Source organism: Acomys minous (genome assembly GCF_964271855.1).
Source record: "Acomys minous genome assembly, chromosome: 8".
In the NCBI taxonomy this organism is placed as follows: domain Eukaryota; kingdom Metazoa; phylum Chordata; class Mammalia; order Rodentia; family Muridae; genus Acomys; species Acomys minous.
The window spans coordinates 106198907-106223459 of NC_140489.1; the positions used below are offsets into that span (position 1 = coordinate 106198907).

The window sequence follows — 24553 nt, forward strand, 5'->3', positions numbered from 1 at the left end:
TTGGGCCCCATCTTTCAAAGAAAACCAGTTTAATTTCTGCACTGCCCTTTTCCAGAAGCAATATTCCAGGGAGCTAAGCAGCCACAGCAGTCCCTTCCATTTCCCTCCCTACCCTTACACCCCTGTATTTCTATAAAGACTGACACATGCAGACTCCTCCCGGCCTCTGTTACTAGGCACCCTATCCAATCCAGGGGGTAAACAAGCCCAAATGTGTCCCAAGTAATTGTGAGAAAATGTCCTGCAAACAATAGGCATCCTGGAAATGAAACAGCCCACGGATTTTTAAAGTCACAGAAAGACAGACAAACCCATCTTTCCTCTCTGGCAGGCAGAACCCAAAGTACCACAGGAAAAATAGCAAACACAAAAACCAGAGAATGCATCCTGGCACCACATGCAAAGGGGCTGTGCTTTATCGGGGTTGGGGTGGCAGGTGCTAGGTTCCCCTGCCCCTCGCTGTGTCCTTCCCCCTGACCTCCCAGCAGAATGGCCACAAGGAAGACAAGCCAAGGCTGGCACTACATGCTGGTTCTTACAGGAGTCTTGCTAACCTTGGGATAATTACCACATTTTCTCTTAGTTCTCAGGAAAAAACCACCTGTTCTAAAATTTGGTGGAGTTTGTGTCAAACTGACTGCCTCTACCCGCCCACCCCACCCTCCACTCCCCAACCCCTCTGAGCAGAAGAGACTGACTGTGCAAAAGACGCTTTAATCAACTCTCCTGTATTACGTCATGTAAAAAGAATCCCATGTGGTCAGATTTACAAAGGTATGACTCATCCAGACTCCAGTGTGTTAAGGCAAAAGGTAGGAACTAAAGACTTGGCCTTATCTCCCTCACATATGCCATTTCTAAGTTGGAGTCAAAGTGTCCCTCCACCCTGTGACATTCCAGCCGAGGTAGTGGTCTAAAGGACTGGGAAGTCCAGTCTCAAACAAACGTAGGCTCGGGTGGTCTGCTTCTACTCTGAGGTACCAAGGGGACCACCTAGGATGGGAAAAGAGGATGCTTTCCTATGTGTACCCTACATGCAGAACACAGGCCTATGGAAATCGAGGGCCAAGCTCTACGGGGTTCTGCATTAGCAAAGCCCTGAAACACCAGGACAGCGGCTTCCCAGGATGACTACTCTTTGTCCCAGGGCAGGGGCACCACTCACATTCACAGCTTACATTTGTATCCCACAATGCCCTGGGCAGTGATGGGCATCCAGTAGCCATTTGCAGCACATTTGTGAAATCCACCATAATCCTTACTAACGGAAAGCCAGGGCAGCAAGGACTAAGTGCTTCTTTTCCAGGCTGCTTTGAAAGGGGACGGCTCTCCTACTACGAGCCCCCATGTGGCTTTTTACTCCTGACTTCAAACTGCAGCCAATCAAACCAAAAAAATAAACTATAACAAACTACTTCAAACGGCGCAGGAGCTCGGCCTTGAACCAATCCCTATGGGATTTCTGGCTTCATCAGCCAGTGACAGTGTAAAGTGCATTGTAAGGGCCTTTGAAAAATGAAGGGAACGGGTACAAGTAAATAGGTACTTTCCTGAAACTCTTCTTTTCCTTCCCAGACAAGTGTCCTTATCTGGTGTTTGCCATTTTCCCCTGTGCACCATGAATCTCAGTTTGATCTTCCCCAGTTACACATCTGTTTGCATGCGTGCGTGCGTGCGTGCGTGTGTGTGTGTGTGTGTGTACACCTGTGTATGAGGGGTGTAGCTGTGTACCTGCCATGGTGCATGTGCTGTCCTCACAACCTCACATATCAGTTCTTGCTGTTTGAGTTTCACCTTCCATGAGACAGTGTGTCTTTTTGCTCACCACTGCATATGCCAGGCTGGCCTGTGAGCTTCCAAGCCTTCTCCTATTTCTGCCTCCCATCTCACCACAGGAATGCTGGGACTATAGACGGGTGCTACTGTACCCACCCTACATATGTTCTGGGGATCTAAACTCCAGACCTCGTATGACACATGCTTTAAGCCACCGAGCCACCTCCCTGACCTCAATTTTACCATTTGAATTTAGATTTTTAAATAAGCCACGGGGTACACGGTGGCCACCAGGAAAGCCCTTCAGAGAAGAGAGACTTGGTAATGGCTGCCTTCTCCCCTCTGCATTGGCTTTGGTTTGTTTGTTTGGTTTGGTTTGGTTTTGGTTTTTCCTCTTCATACTCCTCCTTCCTCCACAGAGGGCCTTCTGTTGTTTGGGTTCTGGTCCCCCAGTCCAATCGCCACTGGATAAAATAGAGTCTTCCCATGCCTTCTTGCTCCTGCCTAGGCATCAAAAGTTTTTCAGATTGCTCTTCCCAGAATGCAATGGACCAGCTTCAAGATCCAAGAAAGGGAAGGGAGGGAGGGGGAAGGAGAAAGAGGGAGATTGATTTGCTTGGAAGTTTCTGAAAATTCTCTTTTGAAATTTCAGAGATCAATGAGGCAGGTCTGGCAACGGCAGCTCCGAGGTGTCGATCAGGACAACCGGAATTGTGTATGTCAGCTCCATGTTCCCTCAGGCTGCTCCGCTGGGGAGGTACGTAAGGATGGTGAGACTGCAGGAAACCCGTGTTCTACAGGGCTGGATGGAGAAGAATGCTGTGGGATCAGGAGGGAAGCCTAGAGAAAAGCAGCAGGTAACACACAATGGGAAGAGAGGCTCCTGACGTCAGGGGATAGTTTCCGCCAGGATGGACGGTTGCTGGGAGAAAGGCAGCTTGAATTGACGTGACCATAAGAGAGAACACCCTGTCTAGGCTGGGAGGAAGGGCTGGAAAGCCAATAGGCAGGCTAACTCTTCTCCAGCCAGGAGTTAGGGTAACTAAATTCTTTCTGGTGGCCAAGGGAACAGGCAACTTGCCCCCAAGGTCCAGGAAGTAGGACCACAATACTGTATCTACTGCCTGTGTGTCTCACCTCAGGTCAACCAACAGCTGGTCTTAAACCTGAGCATATGGACAAAGGGGAAAATCTCAGAGAGGGCACCCGAAGCCAGAGAGAAGAACGCTCCAAACACTCAAAAGGGGAAGCCACTGATGAAACAGAGCTTCCAGAGGAGGCAGAGGGCAACTCAAACAAAAATAATAACAGCACTTAATGATATTCAGTTACAGCACAAGAAAGTCTTTCTGAGGCTAAAAATCATAATTTTCAAACTCAAAAGCTCAGCAGATGAGTTGCTGAAAAGGATGGTTGCTGTAGAGACCTAAATTAGTGGCTCCAAAGATCAAGCAAAAAAAAAAAAATCACAAGAGCAAAAATACAAAGAAACAAAAATCGGAGGCAAAAAGAAATTGGGAGAATAGACCCCAGAGACTCAACTTGCAGATAACAGTAACCACAGGGAGAGGAAGAGAGATGGAAAAAAAATCAATGAAAATTAAACAAATAAAAGTAGACACTTATTCTCTAGGGCAGAGAAAGGCCTGAGCCTACAAATGGCACTGGCCTCTGTACAGAAGCTACAGGAAAGGAAGTGTGCATCAAGGTATGCATCCAGCACCTAAAGATGAGAGGAAATCTTCACACACACCCTACAGAGCAAACAGAAACTAAGCAGTGTAATTACACGTGGAGCTTCCCTGCCATCTGCAAGGCTTGGATTTGGGAGACAATGAAAAAATACCCACCAACTGCCAGACACCCAAGCCAGATGTCATCTACCTGCCCAATTTGTAGACAGTTACAGAAATACAAGAAGGGTTCGGAGGATATAAGGCTTAGGATATAAGGCTGAAAACCCTGTCTCCTGCGAAAAGAATTTCAGCAGAAGTCTCAGGGTGGGTGAGGTGAAAATATGCAACATCGGTGTGCTGTGCCTTCCCTTTCGAACAGTTGAGTCTAGACAGGCAGTAAGTGGAAGTCGGAAAAATAAATGATTAATGGGGAGTATTGGGGGGGGGGGAAGGAAGCTTTCTGGAAATAAAGACTTGGCATTTAGTTCTAGAAGTGTGAAATGGCCCCAACAATGGAATGAGTCAAAGGCTTCGAAGGAAGGAGCAGTGATCAGTCTTTCACAAGTATCTTTAGGATGATAAAGTCCTTCCAGGAAGCTTCTAGAGGAGTAAAACAACTGCGGTTAGAATTATGGACAGCACCGTTAAAACAAAGACTTACTAGAGAATACTGTGTATGAGACAAATAACATTTAAATACCTGAAGAACACAGAACACGGTACATTTACCAACAAAGTGAACATCACTGGAAAGAACGAAAGGCAAGTTACCACGTACAACTGTGTATGCTAACTGGTAGATCCCAGCATTTAACATCAGAAAAGTTCTTGTTTATATGGTAGATCTGGTCAAAATGGAGGCTCTTCTCCTCTAGTTGTTTATGGACCAGCGATCCTTCAGTCATGCGGCCCCGCCATTCCTAGACTATCACTATTTGCATTCGTCTTGCAGAAAGACAAGAATATGCTCTATACATGAGAAGTTGTCTCCGGACAGGGCTTTGAGCTCATCTCTCTCATCCGATTCCACTGGACGGAGGAGTTAGTTAGATGCAATGAAAAATGGCACCCACACACATCCCGTGTGCCCGAGGAGAAGCTAGAAAGTGTTGAGCAATAAACATCCAAGGACATACTCAACTTCTCTGGTAGATATTTGAATACAAAATTGCCACTGGGTCCCCTTGATGCCCTTTAGACAGGCAAAATGAAAAATCTAATATTTATACCAAAGAAATGCTAAAGAAAGAGTTCTCTCTTAATTCTCCAAGGGGCATATAAATTGTTTAGTATTTTATAAATCAATCTTTAAAGTCCATTAATAAAAAAAAAAGCACAAACTTTTTTCAACTCAGCATTTCCATCTCACAAAATGCATCCCAGAGAAGCAAAGTCCCAAGGATGTAAACACAAATGTGTAGAGGTGTGTATTGCAGTTCTGTCTGTAGTGACAAGAGATGAGAGCATGGATGTCCATGACATGGAAATGATTGGATACTGTAAGTCCACAGAATATTACACTAAGACTAAGGGACTGACTGAATGAAGACGCCTATCATATGCAGTTAATTTTAAGCAAAGGGAAAGATGGGAAGAAGCACATAGTAGTATGATTTCATACTCTCTCTTATAATTATGATCAAAGTAAATTTGTGGATACACATATATGTGCATTTGTGTATACATATATATACATGTACACACACGTACACATATACATTCCACAGAAATAAAGTAAAAGCACGGAGTTGGTATGTCTAAATTGTTATGCTGCTTGCCTAAAAGGAAAAGTGAGAGAAAGGTCAATGTATGAAATTAAGGACCAGGTAGATAAATAAGTTACAATGAGAAAAATGAGATGGGCAGTACCGTGTGTATGGAACTCACTCATACTCCAGTTCTAAGAACGTCATCAGTATATATCTTATTTAAAAAATAGAACCCTTCAACAGATAAACTTTTAAATCTCACTTTTGATCTTGGTACTTTATGAGTATCCTTCCATCTCTCCTCCATCAGGCACTTTCCTGGTCCAGCCTTAGGACAGCGCCTTGGAGAGAAGCACAGAGGATCAGTCGCATATCCCAATAGGGGCAGTGATTCTACCAGTCTTTTGAGACAGCTGGACAGCTGGTGTATGTAAGGAAGACATTTTCTGGTGCCCAAAGACACCAGCCAGAATGGTTCCACAAATACTCAGGTCCTATGAATGCCAATGCTCAGTATACCCCTCCCAGAATAACAGAGCCCAGGGTGGCATCTGGCTATGGGCTCTGCCAAAGTTTCCTCAGGAAAGACACAAGACAGTCAACATGACTCCCCAGTGTGTCTGTCTAACAGCAGCTGAGCGAATTAAAGATGAAAACGAACAGTCCAGAAAACCCAAAACCAGCTTTTGCTGAGAGTGTGGGGACATGCATAGTGGCTCCTTTAGGTCAAAGGTCGAGAGCAAGGCACTGCCGAATTCAGCTTCACAGAGTCGTCCCTTTAGCCTCAGTTGGCATACTGAGTTGTTCAAATCCATAAACCCAAACATCTTACTAAACAAAGTTCTCAGTAAGGAGTGCGTAATGTTTCCAACTGGGGAAATCTGTTTATTCTCAACATACTCTCCTTCCAGAGCAAAAATGAGCAATGGCTTGGTTTTCACACCCCTCCACAGTTTGGCCCACTCTTGGTTTCCACCTGAGCTCTGGATACGTATGCTGAGTCTCACAGCCTCTAAAGGACCTGCCTCACCCTCCCTGTGCCCACACCAGCACCTCCTCTCAACTCCTGAAGAACTGACTTTCTGTCCTACAGCAAGATGCCGTACTTGAGGTTCTGTGCTAACGATGTTGATCGTGTCCTTTCAGGTGCATCACAAATTGTGTGGGTGGGTGTGGTAAGGTGGCAGGGACTGCTCACCTGCGTTTCCTCTCACACTGCTGTGTCCACCAGCCCTGCTCAGCTACCTAACCCCAGCAAAGGACAATATCCTGAAGCCTCCTAGCTTCCTAGGGAGTGGCATTCCTTAGGCTAGAGCGAAGAAGCCAAAAAGTAGCCCATCTTCTATCGTTTGCCACAGCCTGTATTTACAGAAAAAATAAAGAAAGAAAGAACGAACTCAGAAGGTGAGGAATATTGGCGTGGACTTGAGAACTGAAGAATGACAGCTAGCAAGGGTTCCTCTGCAGACATAGCACCTAGGAATCTCACTACCAGGCAAATTCTGAGCCAGTGGGTCTAGAGAGGCCAGTGACTCTGCATTCCCAACACCCTCACAGGGAACCCACACCTCTGGCCCCGTGACCTGGATGTTGAGATGCGAAGGTCTTACTTAGAGGTTAGCAGCAAACATCTAAAAAGCCAGACACAAAGAGAAAAAAAATAAATAAATCCCAGCTTTATGGGATATATATTCTCTGTTGCACCTATCTGCCACTGCCACTGTAGAACAAAAGCAACTATGAACAAATTTGTAAAGGAAACTTTGTTGACAATAAAAATTTGAATTTCCTATCATTTTCATCGTGAAATGTTTTTCGCTTCGGCATCTTTTCCAACTTCAGCTATCTTGATCGAGAGAACAGACTGAAACAGTAGGGGAACTAGGACAAGACTGGTTGAAAGGCTGACCCCGCCCACCCCCCCCCAAGAGAGCATAGAGCCCAGGTCAGGCCTCCACGCTGACTAGATGGACCTAACATGTGGCCTGCTCGCTCAGCCTATTTCCTCTCCTGAACTTGGTTTTTCTTCTCCCCCATAACCTTGGGCTGGTGTTATGAAATAGCAGACACTTTGGGGACAAGTGGATCCCAGAAAATGCTTCTTCAAAAGTCACTCACATGATTCTAAAAGCCTGCTCTAAATCCTCCCTCTCCTAATAAGAGAGTCTGTGGAATAGCAGGCTCCCACTTTAGTGAGGCGGCTTGAAGGATGAGATTAAACTTCAACCAGAGTTTTCAGAGCTCACAGAAAAGTGGTGTGATCAGGGGAGAAAGTCAACCTTGCAGAACAACTCTGAGTGAATTCAAAAGCAACTGTCACCGATTTTTATCCCCATGAAACCCAGAGCAGATGCACCACATTTCCCTGGCCTCACATGCCACTTTTACTTAAGAAAGAGAAAATATTTCTAGCCATCTCCCAGCCCATCCTGATGTTCCCCCAGGGCACAGGTCTGTCTTCCCAGTATCACAGAAATTGCATGCCACAGCCAAGAGGGAGACAGAGTCCTAGGTACAAACGTGGCCAAGAGCCAGCAGAGAGCTACTGCTCCACATTCTACTGCTACCTTGGAAGTTTTCCTGGTCAATGAAGGTCAGACCCTAGCTTGGGTACCTGTTACCCCTACCTCCCAAACTACTAAGGCTTTACACACAGAGGTGATCCAGAGCAACGTTGGACAGGTGAATTTTCACTCTCTCCCCATGTTGGCTAGGGACACAACTGGGGAGCTCTTTCTGAAAAAAAAAATCACCCATTTTTCTCATTCACCAGTTGCCCAATGCTACCACATCCTGGTATCTGGCTTCATATAATCGGTCCTAGTGTGGCCATTAATGAGATCTGTTACCTTGGGTGAGTTATTGGGCTTTTAGTAACCTCAAGGCCTGTATTCATAAAATAAAGATAGCGAACACATTACCTGGCTTAGATGCTGTTTTGTCTGGAAAATGGAAGGCAAGCAATTATTATGAATGAATGCTCTAGGGTCCACAGCTGACTCCCAGCCTACCGACCTCATAGTGTGGATGTAAAGAATGAATGAGTTAACAGAGATAACACTTCTAAAAGCAGTCATGCTCCCTCTCCCAGACAGGATATTTCTACATGGACTCCTGGTAGACAATAGATGCCCCCAATGAGTCCTCCTTTACCTATAGTAGTCCATGCAGGACACCTGAAAGTCACTTGTACTATTTATAAAGGGAATGTTTGGAGCCTTTGTAGATCCAATCTCCCCCTCAACAGATCTTAAAGTGTACCCAAGGGCTCCTCCAGACCACCCTGCCTACAATACAAAAAACTACTTAGAGCAACGAAGAACTGCCATCTCACATACCTGGGAGTGTTGGCTCTGTTTTTTAACAATTAGACTTTATTACACAACCCAGTTATTTTATGCAAGAGGGGAAAACGTTAACGGGGAAAAAAGAGTAAATCTTTCAGTGTCTGTTCCACGGGATGGGTCCCTAGGTGTCTCTGGCCTGCATGCTGGTCTATACTGTAGGCTGGTCCTTTCCCTGATCCACGTGCGCTCCTGCTCCATCCAAACCTGCAGCCTTCTTTCGTCCTTTCTGCCTGCATCTGTCTCGTGAGCCCAAGGGCAGTCTCCTCCTGGGATCCCTCCTCCCTCCCATCGATGTTTGATTAGAAACACAATCGTCTGGCTAGAGTCTCTAGTCCACTTTCTGAATTCTGGACCCAGGATGGTTCCTCCCAGTCTTCAGTAACGCCCATCTCAGTGGGGTGTCAGTGGTGTTTCCAAGCAGCGGAGCTCGAGGCAAGACCCACCTAGACTGCCTTCACCAGGGATATTGTCTACAATCCTTCCACAAGGGAGCACATAGTCTACGGGCTTATAGGAAGATGTCCTATTTGGTGAGGATGAGTAAGGAAATATAGAAAAGCCCAGATGATCACTGCATCTTCCTTGAGTACCAAATAACAAGTACACACACACACACACACACACACACACACACACACACACACACACACACACAATCCTATAATGCTCTGTTCTGAATCTGGCTCCAAAGTGGCACTGACTTCTTTCCTAAGATGAACTGCTCAGCCCATCAAGGGAAGGACCCTGACATGTGACAACACATGACAGCACTCAGATCCCTATTGAACTTGAAAGGCAACACACACACACACACACACACACACACACACACACACACAATCCTATAATGCTCTGTTCTGAATCTGGCTCCAAAGTGGCACTGACTTCTTTCCTAAGATGAACTGCTCAGCCCATCAAGGGAAGGACCCTGACATGTGACAACACATGACAGCACTCAGATCCCTATTGAACTTGAAAGGCAACACACACACACACACACACACACACACACACACACACACACACACACATCTATTTAACAGAGGCTCAGCAAACAAAATATGCTCCATGTGTTGGGGAGCTGGGGAGTCGGGGCACAGATAGGAGAAAGGAAATGACACACTATAAAAAGAAATAAGTATAAAAAGGAGGAGAAAATCTCATAAACACAGCTCATTTATAGTTAATAGCAGGTATTTGTTTTGAGTGCTAATAATCTAATTAGCAGTCCAACCACTGCGTCTTCTATTGTCAGCTGATCTATAATTACTGCTCCATGCTGAGTATTTTCCCCGCACACGATAGCTTTCAACTTCTCAGCACAAACAACCAAATAATTGGTGTTATTATGCTAGATATAGGACGAGTCCTCTCAGAGGGGTGATGCTGCAGAGTTTTTAAGCCATCAACTGCAATCTTTGTATCTTGAGCATCTGTTGACTAATTCCTCTCCGTTCCCTCTGTAATCAATCCTGAGTCGTTTTGGAAGCACCTTAACATGCTCAACAACGTGAGAGTTTGGAGACTCGCTATTTGAAAGGTTAAGCCTGAAAAGCAGAAACACTCTTGGTGTTCTGAAATGGAGCAGTATGAAAGCCCAACATTTTTCTCTCGGAAAACGTTGTAAAGTTTTTGCCTCCGATATTGCACTAAAACAAATCATCCTAGAAGCGATAGCTTTTGATACAACTGTCTTGCTCAAACGTGTATGATGTGATGAAGATGCGTAGGAATTCTGGGATACAGGAGACGCGCAGGCTTGAGGCTGGCCACTGCTTCTAAGTTCTCACTTTCAAGAGAGAAAAACTGGTATGACTGGGGGGGTGGGGGGGAGGCAGGGAAGTCTGGGGTGAGGGTGGTGAAGCAGAGGGAAAGTGACACAGAAAGAGGAGAGGAGCTCTGGAGACAGAGGAGGCTGCTTTGGCACTTGTGTTCTCTGCTTGCTTGTACAAGCCTGACTTTGAGTAGGGTCATTAATAGATACCCACAGTACTCATTATGTAGCCTTGAACTCACAGCAATCCTCCTGCCTCAGCCTCCCAAGTGTGCAAACATTACAGGCACGTTCTACCATGGATGACTCTGGGTGTTCTTCTAGAAAAAAAAAAAAGTAACAATGCCTCCTGAGTTGGGATGGATGGGAAACCTGGAGAGCCTCCAGCAGTGCCCATGGCATTGGTGTTGCTTCCCTTCCTTTTATCTCAAGAGCAGAAAAGAGATGCCCATTTTCTTTATGACATATTGTTTGGTGTAAGTGCGCTTCCTGGAATTAATCCCTTACCCTTTACTTATAAAAAAAAAAAAGTGTGTGTTTCAGACTAAGTCATGCTATAAGCACCAGCCAAAGTCCTACTCACGGCTCTCAGTGTCCCGGATGCCCTCGGCCACCCCTGCTCTCCCCCAGGAACCCTTTATTCCTCTGATCCACCAGCAAATAGGTGAGCACTGAGCACTCACTTCAACTGACTGGAAACCTCTACCACACCAGTTGTTAAACGTCTCTCAGTCTACAAAAGGGAGCCAGAATTGGGAAACTGCAAAGTCAAACCAACACCCTTTCTCCAAAGACTGCCCTATTCAGTGATCAGGAAACAGAGGCTATAAAAAAGAACAGAGACTACCGCTAGGCTCTGCCCCCTAAATGAGATGTCAAGGCCCGAAGTCGCACTCCAGCCACACTCCATTCGGATTTTTTTTTTCCTTTTGAACCTTCTACAGAAGCAGAGCAAACAAAAGGGAAGGAATATGTAGTGAGTGATTTTTCCAGAAGGTAGATCTGCCTGTGAAACTACCACTTAGATGACAAGCCTGAATGTCCCCAGATGTCCCCCCCCCAACCCCTGCTGAAAAGAAAATGCTTGTAGCTACTAAGCTTAACCAAGGTCAACCTTGACACTGACTTCCAACATGGGAGACTAGCCTCAGCATTCCTAAGTAAATAGAATTCCAGTGGTTTGTGGGTCAAATGTGACCTGTCATCTGGCTTGGCATATCTTACACATAGGATGGATTTCTTTTTCTACATTCATAAATATCTGAAAATATTACCAACAGAAGAAACTGTCTCGCCAGATGTGAAAAAAAATATATGAAATTCAAATTGTGGTTTCCACAAATAACACACCCATTCATTTACATAGTGGACTTTATACTGCAACCACAGAGTCGAACAACTGCATGTAACCTGGGGGGGGGGGGGAGTTAGCTGACTACAATTTGAATATACGACAGGCTGAACATCAAAGCCACACACACACTTGTGCTGGATTTATTAAAGCAAGTTGGAGATTGCACGATCATAGGTATGCACACGTGTTCAACTCTAGTCGACCATGACGAGCAGCCTTCCAAAACATATGCTCAATTTTAAGAGGAAACGTAACAGAAACAATAATCTCAGTTTGAAGTGAGGTGGGGGGGAGTGGGGGGGCAGGGGGGGCAGGAGGGGAGACCTGCAGAGCTGACACAACCAGGAATTGAACAAACAGCTACCAAGCCACCAGGGCCTCTGAGGAGAGGGAGAAAGTTCAAGGCTTGTCCGCTCACACTCCATGTACATTCTTGACAAACACAGCATCCTCAGACATTGCCATGCTGAAGAGAAAGGCATGAGAGCGAGCCCGCCATGTTTCAGTTTGGGATTCTGGAGAAGAGCACCCACTGCGCTTATATCAGTCAGGACTATAGCAAAAGCACCACTCCCAGCCTTTCCGTAGTTTACCTGAGGTGTAGACAGAATGCTCAACAGGACCGAGGGCCCTGCCTTTGTGTCTTGCCGAGTTTAGGGATATTCGTTACTCGTATCTGCAAGCCAGTCTGGAATGAACTGGAGACCAGCAGAGCATCTGCCAGGCAGAGCAAAGCAGTCATCAGGCCACCTTCCAGAATAACCTGTGTGCTCCATTTTGTATAAATAGACACAAGCCAGGGTCCTCTGCAACTGAGAAGTAGGAGCTATGGGGATGCTAGAGGCCCTCCATCCACATCCCCAGAGTCATCCACCTGCACCTGTCTTGCATTGCAAACAGGTTGCATTCAGTTCTTTGAAGCTGCATTCTTTTTCCTCTTTGAAGGGAATTGCTTCTGATTGTTTAAGGACCATGTTCATCAGGAAAGGGGGCAAGTCAAGGGTGGACAGGCTGACTTAATTCTACAACCCTGTGAGTTGGGGTGGCCTTACAGATAGCAGTGGAGACTCTCCTGTGGTTGTACTGTGCAGGCTGAGAAGGGAGGTGGCTCGAGGAACACGGGGTCCCCAAATGAGGACAGCACGGCTATCTAAGGATAGGACTAGAGGATACTGTGAAGGGCAGCCTTTCTCCACGTCTGCTGCTCTGGCATCCTCCCACGCCACAGGGTTAGGGTGGCCTCTAGGTCCTTCATGGTCCACCTCCCAGACAAACTCTGCATTCCCTTTAGTTCCTGTGCCAGGTCTCTTCTGTAGGTAGAAAAGCAATGCTGATAAGGAATATGCATGTAACTCACACACGGAGACGGGTGTACATTTCATTTTTCCCTGGAAAAGGAGTCTAGCCAGCAGTTGCACGTGTCCGTAACAGAAGTAGCACATGCTTTGTGGACCGAAAGAGCAAGTCTTGGATAGACAAGTTTGCCCAAGCCCCACTCCCGTATAACCTCAGAGTTTGAATACCTCAGAAAACAAGCACAGGAGTAACTTCGATCTCACATGGGCACAGTAAAGGATCAAATGAAGCATCCCGGCAGATAAATGCTTTGTAAACTGTAAAACATCACAGGAAGGGCGGGGGCAAAGAAGCTACCTCTTAACTGCCTTTCCCTGATTCCGTATTTAATTAGTCAGGTCTTTCAGCCCGTTTCTCTTCTGAAGTCAACCACCTGCCCACCATAAGGACATTAGTCAATCCAGCATCCAGCTGGCAGTCATCAACTGGCCATCTATTAATAGCCAATTATCTGAGAGGCTTAATTAATCCTTGCATCACATGGTCTGCTCTTCCTGAGATGCTGGGAAACAACGGACCTCCAATACAGGCACCCGTGAATATTTCAACGGCCATCAAGGAATTTGGCAGCCATTATTGCCTGTGTGTCGCAGCTGCAAGTGATGCCCACATAAATATTGATTGGACCAGTCTCTCTATGGCTGGGGAGCCGAGAGAGAGAGATCAGGAACGGATAGGATAGTATCAGAGGAATAAGAGAAGCTCCCTAAATCTTCAGCCTTGACAACCAAGGGAGGAAAAAAATTTTTAATTTCAACGTCTCCACTGAAGACAGAACCTATCTGTGGAGTGAGGTGGTAAAGATGGGACGGTCCCATCTGCTGTACAGACATTTCCCACTCTCCCATGACATTGAATAAGATCCAAACTGGGTGTGAACAGCAGGATCTTCAGCAAAGCGGACTGTGGAGATCGCTGCTCTCTGCAATGGGCCTTCAAGCCCGCTGGCAGGAACATGCATGCGTGCTCTGTTTGCCTGCATTTCCTTGAAAGATCCCTGAAGTGCTTACAGTTAAGAAGACAGAAGACGCGAGGAGAATTTAATTATTTTTTTTTTAAAGTGGCAAATCGTGTCTCCAGGAAATGGTATGCAGAAAAGGCTTTGAACTTGAAATCAGCATTGTCCAGGAGGCTGGGGAATCAGACTTCTCTTATTTCCAGAGATAAGGGCTCCTGCTGACAGAAGGCTGAATGGCTCAGAGTGGCCCAAAGCAGAACTCCCTTCCATCAGAAAGAACTCCTTCTGTGTCCAGAACAGTCCTGTGGCTCCAAGAACCAGAGTGGCAGGCTGTCCCTGACCTTGGAGCCTGTGGGGAAGTAGCGGGCTCTTGCAGAGCCCAGGGCTCGGGGCCAGACTACCACTGTTTCTCCAGACTTCTCAGCAGGGCTTCTCACCCTGCACCCTGGGCCCCCCACCTTACAAAGGACTAGCATCTCAGGGGGGTGTGCAGAAGAAAAGCAGAAGAATACAATGAAGCATGGAGAAAGGAGGGCACCCCAGGTGGCGCTGTGAGGCAGTGACATTTCTCACACCACAGTCACCATCTCCTCTCTGCCCCCCAGCAGCTTCCTAGCAACTCATTAGGTCCTGTGATAGCAGTGGCTGCTGCCAGATGCAAAGCCTGCTGCCCCAGAAGGTCATTTCAGGCCACTTATTCTGTAATACCAAAGTCCTAGAGCCAGCAAATTTCAGGAGCCTCTCCAGAACTCCCAGAGCACCCGCGTGTGCATACATCTGTGTAAGTGAGCAAGTGTGTGTGTGTGTGTGTGTTTGTATGTGTGTGTGTGTGTGTGAGAGAGAGAGAGAGAGAGAGAGAGAGAGAGAGAGAGAGAGAGAGAGAGAGAGAGAGAATGCATATTCTTTATCCCAAGGGGCTCTTTCTTAATCAGTTCTACATCTAAGGATTCAGAGACTGACTTATTTTTTTGGTTAGTCTAGCATTTCTGGTAAAATAATTAAAAGATAAGTTTTAGGAGCTAGGGAGTATATAACTTACTGCACGAGCATCCTTATAAAAAGCCAGGCACTGCAGCATGCCCTTGTAATCTCAACGCTGGGGAGGTAGAAACAGGAAGCTCCCTAGGGCTTGCTGGCTAGCTAGTCTAGCTGGACCCGATTTCCAAAAGAAAGATGGGGAGCAACTAAGGAAGACACACTGATGTCCACCTTTGGCTTACACACACACACACACACACACACACACACACACACACACACACACATCTCTGCACATACATGCATATACACGCACACATGCAATTATTTCTAGCCATGAGGTCTCCCTTCAGAAATACTCACAACTAACCTGAAATAGCTCTTTCTGAAGGTGGGGTGATAGGGTGTCATCCGTGCTATAACGTGCTGTTCCCAGTTCACAGCTGACAGAGCCGGGAAAAGAAAAAGCTGAGTTAGTCCCAGCACTGCCAAAGGCAGAAAAAGACACCCTGACTGCTGTGTGTCTAAGTAAAACCATACCTGATGTTGACACGGTAGGGGCTCTAAGGAAGGCAGGAATTTATCACCTGGCTCTCATGAGTACCTGGGGGCCACAGAGTGGGCAAACTCACCACCTAGCTCAGGGCAGCTCCAGCCATGGAAAGAGCTAGCTGCCAGCTGCAGAGGGCACAGGGCACATCAAACTCACTTCCTGAAACAGATGGCCGGGCTATCATTCTGGGTCTCTAGAGTAGGTGTGCAGAAGCCATGGCAGGGTTGATGTTCCCCACCTAAGAGCCGAGCAGAGGAACTGCCCCCTGCTTTTCTAATTCAGATTATTTTCCAAAAAACACATTGGGGACTTTGTGACACTCTGGATGGGTGACAAAACTGCTAACATTTGAAATCAAACAAAGGAGTACAAAACACGTCTCTACAAATCTGGTTCCTGGGAGCCTGCAGAAGGGTAAAGATTCTTTGAAATTTGGGATGGCAAGGTGTAGCAGAGAAAGAAGAGTGTGTAGAAATTCTAGGCTTTAGGCGTCGGCCCACAGTGGGGCTTACTCTCTGCCTGCTTGGTTTACAATGGCCTCTGAGGAACTGGAGTGAGCAGCTGGGTGTTTTGGGGGGACAGGCAGCCCTGCGTGAAGAAGGGCACCTGATGGACAGACAGAGGTACGCATTTGCCTTCAGCCAGCTTCACCCCCTGTGAGTGCCCTGACTTGAGCAGTGTAATTCTGTGTTTCCAGGGGAGGGAGGGTGAGAACCTACAGTTGATCTTTGCATTTTCTACCTGCTAGGCCCTATTGGGAAACAAAGGGTATGGAGGGCACCATTCCCCAGACTAAGTCAGAGATGTCCCTTAGGCATGGACTCCTGAGGCCCAGCGATAGGGCTTTCTGCCTGGGATAAAGAGAGCCAGAAAAGCAAAAGGGAGTCAGAACATGGACAAACTCTTGGTCCCAAGGACCAGACAACTGGGCTTTTCAAAAGTCTCTGGGTCATGGATCAATTCAGAGAAGACTAAAAAGGAGCCGGGGTGAGTTTCCCACAGAGGAGATGAAATGATACCTCAGGAGTTAAGCTTTTTTAAATACACAAAAATACATATTTTTTTAAAATATGTATTTTTTTTAAAGCCTACTCTAGAAAGTAAAGACAAGCTATTTCCTACGATTCCAACCTCACACTTTGCATTTTCAGAAGCTACAGGGCCAGGCAGTGTCCCTAGGCTGCCTGTTTATAGCACCCTGACACGCTGCTCCCAGGGTAGCCTCCCAAGGGACGTTGGTCCACACCTTGCATGGGCACCTGCACAGCAAATGTGAGGGCAGACCTGCATGTGATAACAGGCTGCCTCTGGCGATGCCAGGGCCACGATCCTCTGGACCGAACCCAATATGCACATACCAAGTGTCCCTAGATTAATAGTGCCCTTCTGCAAAAGTCATACCTTTTTTAATTGGAGAAATTAACTACTAAATGGGAAATAAAACAACAGTGCTATATGGTTAAGGTGCTGGTGGTATGCAAATACAACAAAAAGACAAGTATGTTCTAATAGCGTTTTCTGTAGCTCTAGCACATTCCAAGACATTTACATACGCTGGAGGCACTTTACTCAAAGCCTTTACGTTCCTAATACTTTCCTCAAAAATTCCCCTCCGGCCTGAAACTCTTGCTTTTACTAAGCATTTGGACTAAATTTAGTTCCTTGGAAATAAGAGACAAAATAATTTTTTGCTCCTTTTTAAAAAAAAACTGTCAGTTATTATATAATTTTCCAAATGGCAAACAAATGACAAGACTGAAGAGAAATGAACATGCCCTTTTCAGGTCTTTTTAAGTGATATGGTATTTACCATTAAAAATACAGCCTGAATAAAACATCAAACTTGTCACATGGTTTTCAATTAGAAATTAGAGATTTGATGAATAATTTGAGGGTGGAGAGCCAGCCTTAAAATCGAATCAACATGAAAAAGTCAAGCTTAAAGAAATCTTTACTTGTGCTGTTAATAGAGCCCATCTTTCTTGTGTGTGCATGTGTATTCATGTGCACATGTGTGTGCGTGAGTGTGTAGACCTAGGTCAACCTCAGGTGTCATTTCTCAGAAGCTTGTTTTCTGGTCTTTGTTTTTATAAGAGGTGTGTGTGGGGTTACATACATGTTTATGCTTCATGCCAGTGTGTGCACATGAGCACATGTATGTGCATATATGTGGAGGTCAAAAGTAGCTATCAGGAGCTGGGCATGGTGGTGCACTCCTGTAATCCTAGCACTCAGGGAGAAAGAGGCAGGAGGATCGCTGTGAGTTCAAGGCCAGCCAGGTCTACAAAGCAAGTGTCCCGGAGGACAGCCAGGGCTACACAGAGAAACCCTGTCTCAGAAAACAAGACAAAGTATATATCCAATCACTCTGTATGTTGGTTTTTGAGATGGCCTCCATTACTGAAGCCTGAGCTCAGAGATTTGGCTGGACTGCCACCACAGTGAGCGCCGAGGACCTGCCTACCTCTGCCTCCTCAGACCTAGGGTTACAGCGGCACAGACTCAGGTCCCATGCTTGGGCAGCGAACACTTCACCAAGAACACCATCTCCGCAACCCCATCCTTGTTCTTCCTCACAAGGTCTTTAAGTAGTCCGACACTCACCGATCCGGCTAGGAGTCCTGTCCCTACCTCCATAGAGCTGGGATGACGAGAACACAGGGCCACGCCTGGCTTTTACGTGGGGGCCAGGGCACAGAACTCAGCCCTCGTGTTTGAGCACTGACTAGGCGAGCACTTTACCAAGTTATCACCCCAGTTCCTAGAACCATCCCTTCATGAAACTGAGGGGAAAGGCAACTGCTTTACTTAACCAGGGCTGCGGCACACATATCTCATCCTTGTCCACATCGCTCAGGTGGAGACGCACTGAGTGCAGGGTTATATCAGGCCTGCTGTGAAGACATCATCACTAGGAGAATGGAGGACATTCCATAGCATGGTAAGGGAAGGAGACCAAGGACCTGAGAGCCTATGGCCAGACAGAGTCTAACAGTTGTGCAGTTTCCAGCCCAGGAGCCCTCTCCCGGAGCTATACCATCCTCAGACCCTCTGAAGATGCATAGGATGGAAAACCACTGTTCTCGCTTTAGAAGTAAGCTGACCCTCGACACCATGCTGGGCTTGGGGCTTTTAAAGATTACCCCAAAGCAAAGGTCTCAGAAGTCAAGCCTCCTCATGAGCATTTCCTCCTATCCCCTGGTCCCCATTCCGTCAAGGGCAAGGCAAGAACCTGGGTCTCTCTTCGCTATGGGCAAAGCCACAGAATACCAGGACTCCTTTACCCAAAGCAAGCCATAAAGCTTCAAAAGCTTCATCTAACACCCCCTCTGTGCTAGAGATGGCCATAAAAGGAGTTCTCCGCCCTACCTTGTCTGATGGTAGATCTAAGTCCTTCAATCCATAAAAGGGTCCTGTCAGCACCCAGGAGGAAAGAAGGCAGCTCAGATAGGTTAAAAGATCTAAACCAGCTCTTCTCAGCCTGTGGTTCTCAAGCTCTTTGGGGGATTGACTGGCTCTTTCACCAGGGCCACAGATCAGATATCCTGCAGAGCAGACATTTACTTTGTACTTGATAACAGCAGCATAACAGTTATGAAGTAGCAACAAAATAACTTTATGGTTCCAGGCTCACCTTAACGTGAGGAACTGAATTAAAGGGTCGCAGAAGGACTGACCTAAACAGTGCAGGCCTTCCCTGCTCCCTTTGCCAGCATTGGATTGTGCCCGTTTCCCCAGTGGTATGTATGTCCTCTACAGCCATCCGTCCTCCACCAGCACACACCAGGTCTTTGGAGCGTCAGTCTGAAGGCTTCTGAGGCATGTAAACCAATTACATTCATTTTGCTTTTCTCTCGTTAACATGTCTTTTGCGATCGGGGCTGTGGCCCACAGCATTATGATATGTAGGAAAGACATCGTTGTACCCCTACACAGCAAAGAAGCCTCAACAAGAGGAAAGTTTTCCCAAGGTTTCTGCATAGCCAGGCAAAGGCTTCCACCGTGGTTGCAGGACCGTTTCCTACAGATGCCTAGTGTACAGAACTCATTCAAAACCCGAGTCCCCCATCCAGTCCCGCCTCCCCCCCTGCCCCCACCCTGACCCCGTTTCCCCCATCCCTCATGGTAGACCAGTGCACCAACTGTATTCTTAGAGTCAAGGCAATGGCTTCAGGCTAAGGATGTGGCTCAACTGAAAAAACACTTGCCTTGAAAGCATGAGGACTTTAGGCCAACTTCGTAAAACCCATGTAAGAGCAGGACATAGCAGGCAGCCCGTGTCTGAAATCCCAAGCTGAGAAGCAGAGACAGACGAGGCTCCTGCTGCAGCTAGCGTGGCCAAACGGAGCAGGAAAACAGCAAAGGAGACCCAGTCTCAAACACAGTGGAAGGCAAAGACCTCAAAGCAAGGCTGCTCGCTGACTTCCACATGTACACCACGGCACGTGTGTACCTGCATTCACACATCCAAGCACGCTTGCACACACGTGCACACTTGGAACTCTCCGTGGGTTAAGAAACTCTAGATTAGTGGTTCTCAGTCTCCCCCGTGCTGTGACCCCTTCACTACAGTTCCCTGTGTTGTGGTGACCACCCCCCCAACCACAACATGATCTCCTTGCTACTTCAGAACTCAATTTTGCTACTGTTATGAATCATAATGAAAATACCTGATATGTGAACACACACACACACACACACACACACACACACACACACACACATATACACACAGGAGTCGAGACCCACAGGTTGAGAAACACTGCTCTAAAAAGAAGATGGTGATCTCACACAGTTCATACCTCCAACCTTGCTGAGTCACCCACCAGTGGAGACTTAGGCTGTCAGTCTAACTGAAGGGCAAGGAAGAAACACAAGGTGAGTGGTCCACGGAACACTCTGCATCCTATTCTCATCCTGAGGCTGTCCTTGCAAAACCTTTTTTATCTTGGCCCAAATATCATCAATTAATCTCATCTGGAAAAAAAAAATACTATCTCACTTGCTGACTGCTGAGAAGATTAAATGAGCTAATATGTGAAATGGAGTCTTAGGTTGGTAAAGTGCTGTATTAGGAATTACTGCTTCCTGTGTGCAAAGGTCCACTCTAGCTTAGGTACCATCACATTCATGAAAAAGATGGCTCGTTTGGCCATGATCACACAAGGCAACAAGACAACAGACTTGGCATTCTTCATCTATTTCCCAAAGGCCACTCTAAAGTCACATGACACATTTGCAGAAGTGCTAAGTCTAGGACCTTCTCCCAAATACACAGAATCATAATCTCTGTAATAAACCCAAGAATCTCTGCCAACCAAGCTCTCCAGGTGATTCTGACACGCAGTCCAGTTGGGGGGAATACTGTGTTTCTTTAGACAGGTCATATAAAGTTTCTGTTCCTACCAATCGTAGGAAATAAAAGTGTTCTGGTTTCATCTTTCCTGAGATACACATTGTGAAGAATAGTTTTGTGTCAACTTGACACAAACTTGAGAGAAGGGAAGCTAAATTGAGAAAATACCTCACTAGGATTGGGCAGCAGACAAGCCTGTAAGACATTTTCTTAATTAGTGTTGATGGGGGAAGGCCCAGCCCATTGTGGGTGGCGCCATCCCTGGGGTGGTGGTCCTGGGTTCTATAAGAAAGCAGGCTGAGCAAGCCAGTAAGCAGCACCCTCCGCGGCCTCTGCATCAGCTCCTGCCTCCAGGTTTCCGTCATGACATCATTCTGTGATGAACAATAATATGGAAGTGTAAACTGAACAAACCCTTTCTTCCCCAGTTTGCTTTCGGTCACTAAGACACACACACTAAGATCCAGGGGAACTGTTCATACATAAACATATACCAAAAAATGTACACAAGACATGTATGTAGCCACGTACAGGTGAAAATGGGAAAGCACTAACCAACACGGGAGTAAGGGTACACATAGTAATAAAGTGTGTCAAAAGTCTAAGACCTGTAGAGTAACTGAGCTTTAGAAGGATATACAAAATAGGAAGTAGGTAAAATGTTCAGACAAAGAGTGGGCTTCTGGACAGACTCTGGATACAAGACCACTCATCTGCTTATGATTCTACACCCCTAGGGAACTTCCCAGAGCTCACCTTGTGCGCGCGCGCGCGCGCGCACGCACGCACACACACACACACACACCGGACAGGACAGCGGCATCCATCCCAGCACAGTGCCTGGTAACCTGGCCGCCTGCCTTCGCCATGTGTTGTGTACAGACGAGGATAAGAGACAGGAAAGGAGTAAAGACGAAGTGCCCCCAAAGGAAAAAGAGCTCTTGTCCCAGATCCCTGGGGCAAAACTAAGAATAAGTCAGCTGAAGGTAATGAGATTCAGCACAAAACAGAGAAAGTTCATGTCCCTCCAGGCATCATTAACTGCACCACACAGAGCAGAACCACCTAGGGAAAAAGAAGAAAGAAAAAAAAAACCCTACAGATCCGTGGTCAGGGTCTGCGTCAGTGAGAAAACAGATCCTGTGCTGCAAAGGCTGCCTGATGGACATGCTAATCAACCTCACCACTCTCTGCTTAACCACCTCCAACGCTCATGGTCCTTCCTGACTTGACCTGGACATGCTGCCCCCACCTCGTTCCTCTGACCTCCCCAGGCTTCATACGGTCTGGTTCCTTCAAATCTGACTTATGCTCTGCTTGGGATGCCCTCTGCCTACTGGCTACCACTCCATCCTTCCCACCTGGGCTGTTGTGTCCCGCTCCAGGAAGCCCCCAGCTCCCATGACACCCAGTGCAGTGAACCCATCTGGCTGTCAATTCTGTATGTCTTGGACCACTGATGAGCAAAAACCACCCTCCAGCTAGGAGCAAATCCTGGATCTCTGCATCCCGAGGCACCGTAGCACATAGCCTGGATCCATGGGTGCTAACTCAATGCTTATTTTGACCAACTAACAATGGCAAGATTCCAAAACACAAGTGCCAATGTGCGTGGTTAAAAGAAGCGTCTATAGGGATCCAAGTGGGAGAATTCTGTGGAGGTTTGAGTTCAAATCCAGAATGATCTAAGGCGAGTTACTTAAAGACTCTCCACCTGTCTCCCCATCTATGAGATAAAAACAGTATTCAACAACTCATGAAGAAGGCACCCACTATGGGCACGCACTCAGCACACAGTAGGCCTTATTACCAAAGGTACTTATCGATGAGATCCCCTCCCACACAACACAGAGGGTTTTCCTCTTTCAGACCACCAGCTCCTCCCACTCCTAGAAGCTGCCTAGCACTCACAAAGGTTGTTTAGCTGCCAGCAAATCCCCCAAAGGCCTCGCTCTGTTTCCCCTGTTCAAGGCTGCGGGAAAAGAGGGACATGGGCTCTGAATCTCAACAGAGAGCCAGTAGGGGGAACCTTCCACTCCTTTGGGCTGCACTGACTGGACGAGAGTTAGAAAAGCCACTTGGATTCCCATTTTCCCCAACTCCTGCTAGTAGCATGGTTTCTGTTCTTATGGGCTCCTTCGTGGTGTTCTGAGCGCATTCAACTTCCAACAGAGCCCCATGGCACCAGGCCAGGTCCAGTGGACAGGGAAGGCACCCACTGGAGAGGCTTCAGGGAGCTGGCGCTAGTGTTGCTCACGTGCTCAGCACACCCTGGTCATCAACCTCCTCCTCCTCCTCTGGGGCCTGGAAACAGAGGGAAAGAGCTCCACTCCGCGCATCCACCAGACTTCTACCAGCATTGCCCACTCAGCCAACCTCCAGTTACCCTCCAGCAGCACCCACCGACCTCTAGTTCCAAGGTGGCTAGTCCGCAGCGCCCCCTCGGCTGCCGGGCAGCTAGTTAAATTAAGTTGGGAGCCTGGCTCTCCCTGCGAGCGCGCGCCCACCACCCACGCCCACTGCCACTTACACACGCCACGGATCTGGAGACTCCCCAAGCTTCTTAAATTCTTCAAGCACCTCCTCATGGCCGAAACCCGCGCCCGTACCTACTTGCAGCACCCAGACACCCTGCTTTGGAACCTTCAAACCCAGCGCGTGGACCGTGCGCCCTCCCGCCGGCCAGTGCTTGGCGACCTGCGCGCCACTAAACGGCATACCTTGGGGGTCTGCACTTCGGGTCCTAGCGGCACCTCCAACTTCCTCTTGGTGACCCAGAAGAACAGCAGCACTGTGATCCAGAGCACCCCGAAGATGGGCAGCGCTAGGCGGCGAGTCAGGCGCCGCATGGTCCCCTCTGCCTGTTCCTCTCGGTGGCGACGCGTCCCTGGGGCACCCCCCGGCGGTCAGGGGCGGCGGGGCACGAGTCGCCCAGCGCCTCGCTCTAGGGGTAACGCTGCTCTTGGGATCCTGATGTTAGGTGGTGGGATCCTACCCCGCCGGCTTCAGAGAAAAGCTACAGCAGCAAGGGGCGCTGGAGACTCGAGATGCGGCCGGAAAGGGACGAGGGGCAGCTTAGCCTGGCGCCGGCTCCAGCCGGAGAGCCGCGGTGGCCGCCGAGATGCTGCTGCGCGCTGCTGCTGCCTTTGCCCGTGGCCGCTGCGAGGGAAACTGACTAGAGCAGCCGGGAAGGTGGAATCTGAGGCTGTGCCCGGCACCCACGGAGGAGCACTAGGAGGAGGGAGCGCGGAGGGAGGGCGGGCTCGACAGACAGACTGACTCCTAGGGAGAGCTGGGCGGGAGCGAACCCAGCTCTGAGAGGGAGGGGGTGCTACCGCCTCCCGCCAACCAAGGAGCACAGAACGTTTGAGGGACCTTGAAAGAGGCTCTCTGACCATCCTGGGCTGTGGTTGTGCTGGACATAGTAGGGCGGGGACAGGTTATGGGGATACCAGCTACACCAGCTGCAAGCTGATACTTAAGGACCAACCCGCGCCAGGTGAGGCACTGCCTGGGAGGAGTTCCTTTTCTCTGCGTGGTGTTGCACGTGGTGTTCACACCAAGGTCCGCTAGCAGGAGCCATCACTTGGCTAGTGGGGTGGACACAGACGCTGCCTCAAGTCCAGGCTCACTTGCTTGGCCATTTCAGGGTCAAGCTCAGGTTCAGCAATTTCCCCAGGGTATTTCTTTTCTTTTGAGCAGGTGCCCGGCAACTT

General features: G+C 47.8%; 1 protein-coding gene across 2 annotated transcripts in view; it reads right to left on the reverse strand.

Moving 5' to 3' along the window:
* Positions 1 to 24255, reverse strand: part of GALNT14 (polypeptide N-acetylgalactosaminyltransferase 14) — a 241282-nt gene extending 217027 nt beyond the window's left edge. Inside the window, exon 1 of one of the 2 annotated variants that reach the window (XM_084792926.1) lies at positions 23558 to 24255. In XM_084792926.1, coding sequence (XP_084649052.1) covers positions 23558 to 23686 — 129 coding nt within the window. In that variant the 5' untranslated portion in view covers positions 23687 to 24255. Of the gene's footprint in view, positions 1 to 5423; positions 5484 to 23557 lie in introns of those variants that run through there. The other variant, XM_084792928.1, reaches the window with a different exon arrangement.
* Positions 24256 to 24553: the final 298 nt, after the last annotated feature.